The sequence below is a fragment of the Sparus aurata genome, chromosome 18 (assembly GCF_900880675.1).
Source record: "Sparus aurata chromosome 18, fSpaAur1.1, whole genome shotgun sequence".
Lineage (NCBI taxonomy): Eukaryota > Metazoa > Chordata > Actinopteri > Spariformes > Sparidae > Sparus > Sparus aurata.
In genome coordinates, this window is record NC_044204.1 from 8,532,588 (window position 1) to 8,543,760 (window position 11,173).

The 11,173-nt window shown below is 41.8% G+C and overlaps 1 protein-coding gene across 1 annotated transcript; it reads right to left on the reverse strand.

The window, feature by feature from the left end:
- Window positions 1-332: 332 nt before the first annotated feature.
- tmem129 (transmembrane protein 129, E3 ubiquitin protein ligase) lies at window positions 333-10,903 on the reverse strand. Its single transcript, XM_030397394.1, has 7 exons — window positions 10,613-10,903; window positions 10,029-10,087; window positions 8,553-8,810; window positions 7,949-8,109; window positions 7,654-7,813; window positions 7,474-7,546; window positions 333-2,863 (listed from the first exon to the last, which is right to left on the reverse strand). The coding sequence occupies exons 1-7, from the start codon at window positions 10,815-10,817 to the stop codon at window positions 2,679-2,681; spliced, it is 1,101 nt and encodes a 366-aa protein (XP_030253254.1). The 5' UTR covers window positions 10,818-10,903; the 3' UTR covers window positions 333-2,678.
- Window positions 10,904-11,173: the final 270 nt, after the last annotated feature.

Consider the following 11,173-nt stretch of genomic DNA (forward strand, 5'->3'; position numbering starts at 1 on the left):
ATGGTTTGAAGAGTGTCCGTGCTTATATGTATAATTACTGTTATTTATCTATATATGTATATATACATACATATATTATTTGACTATATTCTTTGTCTGTAATGTTGATTTGCACCTGTATTAATAAAAAAAAAAAAAAAAAAAAAAAGAAATAAAGGGAAGTTCCTTTCAAAATCACAAATAGATATTATCCTGCTCAGCACTTTCTTCTTCATATATCCACAAAGACTAATTAAGCCACTTAAATAAACCTGTCTTTGTAGTTTTTATAAAAAGGAAACAGTACATTAAAACCATTTGATTCAAAAAATAAGAAAACCGCAAAAACTTCATTTGTGCTCCATATTTTATTTATTTATTTGAAAACTGCCCCCGGCTCTGTTCTTAACTTGTCTTTATGTGTATCAATGGCTTTATTTATATTGCTTTTATCAATAAAAAATGACTGTCACCTCATCCACCACACCTGGCTCTACTCGGTCAGAGTACCTTAATCCATCCAATGGAATCACCAACACCCCCTTGTGGCCATATGCTTGCAACTTTGTGCAAGCTTTCTCAGCAAATTAATACGTGCAATGCCTCAGCATACATCCACATTCCAACTGCCGTACCACCGTCGAGATCCTGTATAGCAAAACGGCAAACACTGTCTAAATAGCAAAGAAAACATAATTGCCGCTCCTGCAGGTGTTCAGTCACTTCTGAATGTCAACTTTCCAACCAGACTTTCAATCAATGATACTATCACTGAACACAATTTCAGTTTTGTATTTTGTTAATGTACAACACTTATTAACTTCTTAATTAAATACTGAACAGACGGATATAATAAAAGGTAGTGCAAAAGTTAAATTAACAGCTATTACTTTACCTAGTCTCAATCTGCAGCTCAACTCTCCTGCTGCCTGCATTTTGCTATGGTGTGTAGTCAGCAATTATGTCAAATTACAACCTTTTTTTTGCTGCCAACATTACAAACTGATATCAAGATGCATCGTAGTTGTCAAAAATGAATTATTTATCTTTGTAGCACTTTCATTTGTTCACAGCAAGGGTGATTCGTTAATGGGAGGATTCTACACAGTATCTTCAGCCTTTATGGAGGAGAGGAGTTTCACTGCTTGCAATAAGATAAAAGAGAACATAACTGAGGAAGCAGTCAGAATGTAGAAAGTCTTGTATCATTGGATATCTTTCCTCTGCCTGATCTTTTTTCTCATTTAACTTGGTTTTAAAAGGAACTCCCTGAGATTCCATGACAGAAACTCATACAGGTGATTTGATTCTTCTGACTGACCGGGTTGTGTGGCTGTGCTGTACAGACTGAGCTTCACTGACATTATCCTCACTGTCTTGTTTTGTTTCAACTGCAATCATCACACATATTTTTGTTTTGGCTTCGATTTTTCAGAAGTATAGGTAAAAGATATACAGCTTCTTCTTTCCACAGAAAATAATTATTTCTCTCATAATTTTGGCACAAATGTATCAAAATCTGTGTTTGCAAGCACTTCTTCATGGCAGGATCTGGTAAAACCACAGGCATCAACATTTCAAAGACTAAGGAAATGTTTGTGGACTTTAGAAAGAAGAGGCCCAAACCAGATCCAGTTACCATTCAGGCACTGAGGGGAAACTCCAGTTATAGATACCTACAAATATGGGACAAGGCAAACTATATATATCTTAAGAAGGTTGAGATCATTTAACATCTGCAAGCCTCTCCTGTGCACCTTCTATCAAACTGTAGTGGCGAGTGCTCTGTTCTTTGGCATGGTGTGCTGGGGGAAAGGTTCTTACACAGCAGACAGGAAAAGAGTTTTAAAAATTCCATCTTGGGGACTGAATAGGACACAATTCAGCCGGTGGCTGAGGTGAGAATGCCCTCAAAGCTTACCTCTATAATGAACAATGACACACACCGACTTCATGCCCTGGAGGTATTTCGGCAGAGCACCTTCAGTGACAGGTTGATAGTGACGTTTTTTCATTTTGATTCTCTGGGTAAAACCCAAAACAAGCAAAGCTCCCAAAGGTGCCACAATGATTGTGCCATTTGACATGCCATTGAGGTTTAAAGGAGTAACCTGTAGAATATGGCCAGACATATATCTCCCAGCTGAAACTACAGGGGACTATCAACTGTTGCTGGCTCAAAGTGTGATTATGAGAGAGGGATTGTCCAGGATAGCATTCTAACTTCAATAGATATCTCTGTTACACAGTACACAGAGGTCTTCTACATAACTCCAACACTGTTGTTTCCTCAGTCTGTTTATAATGTTGGTTCATTTTAACAAGTTGCTCCTTCAAATGTTTCTTATATTATACCCTATATTATCACTCCTTATTAAGAACAGAATAGACTGGTTATAACCAAGTTCAGTCCAGTGTCCTGTCCTCTCCTTCTCCTCCAGGGACTTATTGTTGAATGATGCTGATTATTTAGATCTGCCTACTGGCTAGAATTTACTTAATAGTGGATATATTTGTACTCTTTTACAATTTTTAGAATGCTGCTGACGAGATTTTAGAATACTGCCGAACCGGATTGCTACAAACACAGTTTTGTTGTTTCCTTTTTTATACAATGACAGAAAATGTCTTTTCTTAAACACACACTTCCACATTACGTCCAGGGGAAAAAGTCAGTTTGGATCTCCATATGGGTTTTGTCAACGGACCATACAAATGTCCAGTATACAGAATTTAGCTCTACAGGTGGGGCAGGGGACTCTGCTGGACAACCAGGTCTCAGGTCTTTGCTGGTCTTGTCGACTTGCAAACCACCGACCCAGACAGGAGAGACACCACATGGGTCTGCAGTGACACTGCTGGCACTCCGACTCATTATCAGCTCCTATGACACACATGAGTCACAGAGTCAAAGGCAAAGTCACAAAATTAAGACACACACACACGCGCGCACACACACACTCACACCCTTGTTTACTTACTATCTGTTCTTCCAACCCCTAATATACCCAAAAATAACTTGAAATCCAACAATAACTTGAAATCCAACATGTCAGGGTTAAAAAATGTGCAACTGGGAAAACGTCCAACATATTTCATATATTATAAATGATAACAGATTATCGAACCCTGAACAGAGTCTACTGGACACCATCAAAATGATATGAGGTTAAACTAAGAGTTTAACACACACACACACACACACACACACGTGCACACATATGGAAGTTAAATCATGTCATTAATTAAGAGCATAGATTTTCAGTTTGCGAGCATGATTTCATTCCTTTTCAGTGACACAGCTCCTTCGCGTGCTCAGATTTTTTTCTCCTCATGCTCACATTTTGTGCTCGCACTTAAATGTCTTCTGCTTTCTTTCAAAATGTCTGCTTGAATTCAAAAATCACATGCCTGTGTTCACATTTGTCCTTCTTGCACACAAAAATTTCACTCGCATTCAAATGTGCCCTCTGCGCGCTCAGGTCTAAGTGCACACACTCAGAACACACACCTGAGGCCTGTACTGCGAAGGGGGCTCAACATAGCCAGGCTTTGTGCTCATGATGCAGCTCAACAAAGCCCCAAGTCCCCAAACAGAGTTAAACGGTACTGCGACGGTGGTTATCAACTTACTTTGTCAAGTCCGGTTCTCTGCTTTGTGCTCTGCGCGCGTACATGTAAAAGGGGGCGTTTGACGTCATATTATTCTACTTCCGTGCGAAAATGGATCGATCCCGGGCCACATATTTTACTCAAGATGAGCAGATTCTTATTATGCAGGACTATGAAGAATTCAAGGACACAATCACGGCAAAAAGTAACACTGTCGCCGCCAGTAGAGCGAGGGAGGGCTGCTGGCAGAAAATAGCTGACCGTGTAAATGCGTAAGTTAACAATGATTAATATTAAGATAAATATTATATTAAGCCCTTAGTGTTTTAATTTCTGAAAGCTCAACATTGTGCAACTTTTACATATTAACCCTCATCCATTTAAAAAATAAATACACTGAAGTAACAACTATCTTTTTTCATTTTTGAATGATGTCTATATTGTTTTCACATTTTACTGATCTCAGTTATAGAATGCGCGTGTGTGTTTTATTGAAAGCGAGGCTGAGTGTGCGTAGGCTCGGTGTTTTTTTTTTTTTTTTATTACTGTGTCGGGATGAACAAGCAAATGTAGCGACTGTCCCTGTACAATGACAATAAAGAGCTTCCTGACAGTGAAAATCGCTCAAGCCTGTAAGATTTGTGTTTGGGTGTACACTGCCCTACAACGGGTGAAACATTGATCAGTTCATCAGTTTATTCAAGCCACATCAAAGAAATAATTAACTTTGCTCATTATCTGTGACAAATAAATACTAGGTTGGCCTAATTAATATTTCATATTGCATTTTATTAAGATGTGGAAGCAGCAGTCGGACATGGCAGCAAGTTAGAGCCAAATACAAACACATCATTCAAAGTGGTATGTAGCCAAGCTGCCCCATCATTTTGTCAGTGTGGATAACATACTGTTTCCCATTTTATTTTAATATATCACTATCTTAAGCCAACAGGAAGAAGAATGAAAAGGGGAAGATTTCATTATGCAAGCAAGTAATACTGATGATGTAGAGGGGTATGAAAGTAGCCTACATTACCAGATATTTTATAGAATCCTTCCTTAACAAGCATTGTGCTCAAATGACTTGGGAACACTACAAACACGCAACACGCAGTGTTCTTGCTCAGATTTGCTGCATCACCAACTGAATGTAAAAAGGTTCCCGTGGCAAAAAAAAATGAAGGGCTACACAAACAGTTTGCCTTACAGTGAGCGCACAGCTTCTTCGAGTGGCATTCCTGACACTCGGCTCAATAAGTGAGCAAATGTTCCGTATTCCCTCGGCTGAAAATCTATATCGCTCATAGAGAATTTCATCAGGAAATGCCAGCGGATCAGCGCGATCTCGAAGAAGCCGCTCACATCGTAGTGCTGCCAGAATAATTCTTGCTCCCAGGTCCACCGGGTTCTCAATGAATGGTGACGCCATCTCCGAATGATTTACACAGTGAAACAGCGGCGCTTTTATAGCCGATTTTAAGCTGAAACTCTGACCAGGTTATGAGCTAAGCATAAGTTACCATGGTGATCTAGCCGGGTTAAAAGAGAGCCACCTTTGTAGTACAGGGAAGCCTGGCTTTAGACTCAACATACCTCGCTAACCCACTAAACTGGCTTCGCAGTACAGGCCTCTGCTCACAGGTCAAGTTCTGCTCTCGGATCTCTCCTCTGCTCACGGATTTTTCTTGTGTATCAACACTGTCAACCAATAGAAGGCCGGCTACTGTTGACCAATCAGATTATCCCCGCTTCTTTGCGGATGTGTTCGCTGTACTTCAAGGAGCGTCGCATACGGACGGGCACTGTTTCTACCGGGTTTATCTACTTCCGTCCTCCAGGCTGTTAAATGTGGTGGTTCCCTTTATTTTATGACGACTTTTGGAATAAAATATCAGTTAATCAATACACGAGCGCCCGTGCTTTTCATTACAATAGCTACATACATCAACCTAAAGTAGAACAATAGCGACTCTACTTTCGCCATATTAGCCAATAGCCAGCTACCCAGGCAGCGGGATATGTTATATAGTATAAATACTGAAGAATGAGCATGATTGTGATGATAGTACAGCGGTTAAGAACTCCTGTTCATGTTACTTTTTGCATCATGGGACGCTGGTTCGCATCCCGGCTCGGCCGGCACCCTCGCTCGTGTAATGAATGAAAAATACTCTATCATCATAGCGTATTTTTCATTACACCTTTTTAATCACGTATGTTTACCCACCATCTCTTGTTAAGCGTTTGTCAGGGGGCCCATGAAGGAAGTAGAAGAAAAAAAGAAGAAAAAAACAAAAAACAGCTGTCCAGAATTGCCACAGGCCCTGTTTTGGTGAATGAAATATCTGGGGGCGGGTCAGTAAGGTAACGCTGAGTGGCCTTGATGCCTGTCAGTCATGATGAGTCGCGTCTCGTCACCTCTCTGCTGTGTCTGTAGCTGAGCTCTGTGATGCATGTCTCTCTCCCCGGCCGGGAGAGTTATCATACTGTGAAATACCAAATAATAGCCGCGGCATTTATTTGTTTCAATCACTTAACAGACCAGGCGTTTATTTGGGACAGACGTTTAATTCCTTCCTCTCAAAATCCGGAATGAAAATGTCACAAACTTCGCCAGCTTCTCTGTGAATTCTCTGGCATCCTCCTGCAAGTTGCGGCGGAGGAAACGATTCATCCAACTAGCACTCGCTGCAAACTCCTCATCTCTGCTGTCTGTCACTCACGGTTTTCCCGAGTTTTCCTCTGCATATTTTAAGACAGAAAGTTTGAATTTCAAGTCATACTTTTTATTTTGTTGCTGCACCGGAGCCATGGCGATCATCAGTGTGATACTGACTGACAGAAAGCAGCACAACGCGTGAAAAAGGCGAGGAAGAAAAACGTGCAGTGTCAGTGGTCACGTCTTCTTCCTTGATTAAAAAAGAATAAATGAATTAGACCCAGCATTTATTTGGAACCAGCGGTTATTTATCAAAATATACACCTGCATCGGCGTTTAAAGGGGACTCTGCGATTAATTGACATGCGGCTATTATTTGGTAATATACGGTACATTTACACCCAACTCTGTACGCTGGGCCGGGATGCGAACCAGCGTCCCATGATGCAAAAAGCATCATAAATTGATGTTCTTAATCGCTGTACTATCGTCTCAAACATACTCCCCCTTTAGTATTTATACTATATAACATATCCCGCTGCCTGGGTAGCTGGCTATTGGCTAATATGGCGAAAGTAGAGCCGCTATTGTTCTACTTTATGTTGATGTAGCTATTGTAATGAAAAGCACGGGCGCTCGTGTATTGACTAACTGATATTTTATTCCAAAAGTCGTCATAAAATAAAGGGAACCACCACATTTAACAGCCTGGAGGACGGAAGTAGATAAACCCGCGGTAGAAACAGTGCCCGTCCGTATGCGACGCTCCTTGAAGTACACCGAACGCATCCGCAAAGAAGCGGGGATAATCTGATTGGTCAACAGTAGCCAGCCTTTTATTGGTTGACAGTGTTGATACACAAGAAAATCCGTGAGCAGAGGAGAGATCCGAGAGCAGAACTTGACCTGTGAGCAGGTGTGTGTTCTGAGCGCGTGCACTTAGACCTGAGCGCGCAGAGGGCACATTTGAATGCGAGCGAAATTTTTGTGTGCAAGAAGGACAAATGTGAGCACAGGCATGTGATTTTTGAATTCAAGCAGACATTTTGAAAGAAAGCAGAAGACATTTAAGTGCGAGCACAAAATGTGAGCATGAGGAGAAAAAATCTGAGCACGCGAAGGAGCTGTGTCACTGAAAAGGAATGAAATCATGCTCTCAAACTGAAAATCTATGCTCTTGATTAATGACATGACGTAACTTCCATACACACACACATTCTTACCTTCTGTTTGGCAGAGTCTGACCAGCTTGGTGTTTGCAAGAACCTGCATACAGCCAATACAGGGTTCAATCTCCTGTGATTGGAGAGGAAACATTCTTCAGATTGATTTTCACTTGATTAGATGGCCAGGGTTTTTCGGTTTACCACAGCAGTGACATAAACACACATATGGTAGTGTACCTGTCCACTGGGGAGAGTGTACGGCTGATTGAGGTCCACCTGAGCTCTAAATGTTTCCAGGAAGAGTTCACTGATAGTTTGGTGGATCACTACATTGGCAGAGTTTCTGATGGGAGCATGGAGTTTCTCTCGGAGCTCTGCATACTCTGTAGAATTGAGCCTGGAAACAGTGGAAAAGTGTGTAGGCTTTGTTGGTCATGGCATATACCATTTTGTCCTGGCAGCTCAACTGTCCAAATAGACAGACAGACAGACAGAAACAAAAACACACACAAAAACACAAGCACACTCGTACCTGATATCAAAGGGTCTGATAGCAGGGTTGATGCTGTCCACTCTCAAGGTCAAGATCTGTGCGGGATGGGCCAAGTCTGGACTCAGCTGGTGTTGTCTAGACTCTGTCACAGTCACATGACATTCACTCTGTAAGGCCATGTATACGTGATAGGTGGTCACCTAGAAAGAGACATGATGGGACAATCCTGATGAGGGCAAGATCCTCAAAAATGTTTAGCAAGGTTTTCTGGAGAGTTCTACCACATATTGTTTTAACATGTATGTATTCTTTACATGAATGTATATATAGACACACACACACACACACACACGTTTCTCTACTTGTAAACAGCATTGCTGTCTGTTTTGTGTGGCAACTAAGAAGTACTAATGATATAGGCTGCTTGTTTGTCCTCTGTGGAGAAAGTTCCAAGACTCCCTTAAAAAAACACTTAATGTTTTAATTCAGCAAATATTATACATGCAGATATTTCTTCTGTAAGTAATTACATTACATTGTAAAATGGATGGCCTGCCAGGTTTAATTTTAAGTTGTGTAAAAATCAAATAACTGTAACTTATGTCACTACACAACATGAACGCACATAAGCACACTCACTCACCTTTAACACCCAGCTGTCGGTAACAATAACTCTGGCTCCAGGTGCTCCTGTAGCAAACTTATCTATGCGTCTGAACTCATTGTTGACGCTGGTTGCCACAGAGCCCCAACCAGCGTGAGGAGGCCGTACGTGGGCCTGCAGGGCCCGGCTGATTGGATGGTTGTGCCAGTGATGGCTGGACCAGTAGATGATGAGCGTCCAGCTGGCCAACTGGAGGCAGAGAGAGAAGCAGAGAAATGCTCTCCAGTTGTCACTCACCTGATGAAAGAAGGATAAATGCCAAGAAGTCAAAGATTTTTTATTACTGAGGCAGAAATATTCAAAAATGTGCCTTGTGTCCCAAAGTTTTGTTTGGATGGTAATGTAGGTTGAGTATTACTGTGTATTTAAACAGCAAAAGACTTCAGTGCATCAACAGTATGTACACAGAGGCTGTCTCGCCTCTGCTGAATCTCTGATACTACTTATGGAGGCGAATCAGAGCCACAGTGAAACTCTCCCCCCTCTCCACATCTGTAACTTTCACACAGACGGCGAGGCAGAGTATTGCTGCGTGATTCCTGCACTGAAAGGGCAGTGTGAATGGGGCTATAGTATCAGGGAGATATTGATGATGCATGCGCTTAGCTCTGGCTCAACACATTCTAAACACATGTTCTGGAGCTGAAAACTGTTAAACCTGCTCTTTGGACACCGGCCCCTGAATGTCTCATCAGTAGTGTCAGCTGCAACGACTGCATTTGGAGACAAACTACTACTAGGAATGGACTAAACCTAGAGCACCCTTCCAAGGGGAGTGAGGAGCTGAGAGGTTTCAATATTGCTTTGAGGACAAGAAGTATTCAAAACTCTTTATTCAGCCATCAAAATATGTTATAGAAAAAAAACAAACAACAACTTTAGTTTCTAAACTAAAAAGGAGGCCTCTTGGTTTTAATGCCTAACTCTTGAATGTGTGAAGTAATATAGCAATAGTTTCTAATGTTATTAGATGGAGACCACTCCTGACTGTTAAGCATAGCGCCAAATAATACGTTAGTTTAGAGATAAGATGGCTCATTCTCTGCTCTTTTCTCCTCCTCTCCCTTCCTTCTGTGAAAAAAACAATAAGTCAGTGGTGCTCAAGTGATGTGCATGTAGGGAGACGCTTTTCCTATAAAGCTGATAATGTAAGATTTTTTGAGGGCCTTCACCTTGGTGAAGCCCTGGCCTACAATCACTATAATTCTATTACTACCCTTACTACTCTGCCTTGAATCTTGTGTGTGGGCACGCTCCTTTGCCGAATGCGATATTCTGCGACAGCCTAAATCTAGGCTAGAATGTACACAAAGCAATCTTCTAGAATAAATCGAATCCATCGTGACACAATCTACTGAATCGGAAGTTATGGTAAATGAAATGTCACGGCATGTGCGCAGCCTGACATCCAGTGTGTTCATCAATGTGCAGACGGTCACATAGAGACAGGCCAACCTGAAGGATGTATCCCAGGTTCTTTTCTGGAGCAGCGATACACATCCCTATGTAGTAACCTAGAGAGATGAAAAAACAATACAGGACATAAGCAAAGCACATGGTTATACACCACCCTGCCTCATGCACACACACCGTAAACAAAAAAAAAAAGGTACAAAGCAACCTGTGAGGACAGAGTCTGTGGGGATGAAGTGCTGACTCTGAGCTCTAGTTTGGGGTGTTTACATCCATTCTAACCATGTGAATGTCCTCCTACACGTCCCCAAACCCCCAACACTGTCCCCCCTCTTACATTTAAGTTATAGGTACGTTTTGTAAACAAAGTTTGGTAATAACCGTCAAAACAGCATGTGAACATGGGACTGAAGTTAACAGGTCAATGTAACTCCCGCTACACCTCCCCTCCCTTCCCAAGTTATTTAACGATAGCTTATCCAACACTGCTGACGTGCTGCTGCTGGTGAACTGTGTACTGTGACGTTCACTAGCTTGTTCGGTATCTTTCGCTGCGGTATCGGTAGTGTGACAGTTCTGGCTCGGTTCTATCCACGTCGTTATATCGGTTGGGCTGTCAGTTTTACCTAAAGGCAGCGCAGAGTGAACCAGTACTGTAATGCTGGTCCTCTTGATGTGGTACTGGGTGAATCCCACATCCTCACTGCCCAGCGAGGACGAGAACAGGTTCTGAACGGTCAAACCGGCCGAACGGAACTCGTTTGGCGTGAACACGAAGCAGAAAGCGAACACAATGTAGGCAAAAGTAAAAGTTAACTCCGGGCTTTCCATTCTCGGTTGACGTTCACTAAAGTTACTTCCGTACACACGTCGATGTAGTTTCTCTTCATCTTCTTCGTCTTTTTCCGCCGGCGGATTTCAATCAGTAGCTTTACCGCCACCAACTGTACCGGAGTATGAAGACATCTTTTTTTTGTGGAACACTTCTTTAGAGTATTTACGGTACGGACATATAAAGATGACAGGAAGTCTGAGGTTTTATGTATGTCTTAATGTAACTAGATGATTTTATTTCACCTATTAAACGATTACCGTGTTAATACTGGACTCTGCAGCAGCTGCAGCGTGTGAGCTGTGGGACGTTTACATCAGTAATGTTTGGAGACACAGCCCAAAATAATGATTTA

What these genes read in the sequence shown, in the direction of transcription:
- tmem129 (XM_030397394.1), bottom strand. Translation starts at nt 10,817, where the DNA reads ATGGAAAGCCCGGAGTTAACTTTTACTTTTGCCTACATTGTGTTCGCT. An exon ending in CCGACAGCTGGGTGTTAAAG is followed by an intron (nt 8,110 to 8,552) that starts GTGAGTGAGTGT and finishes GTCTCTTTCTAG; the next exon opens with GTGACCACCTATCACGTATA. An exon ending in ACACTCTCCCCAGTGGACAG is followed by an intron (nt 7,547 to 7,653) that starts GTACACTACCAT and finishes CTCCAATCACAG; the next exon opens with GAGATTGAACCCTGTATTGG.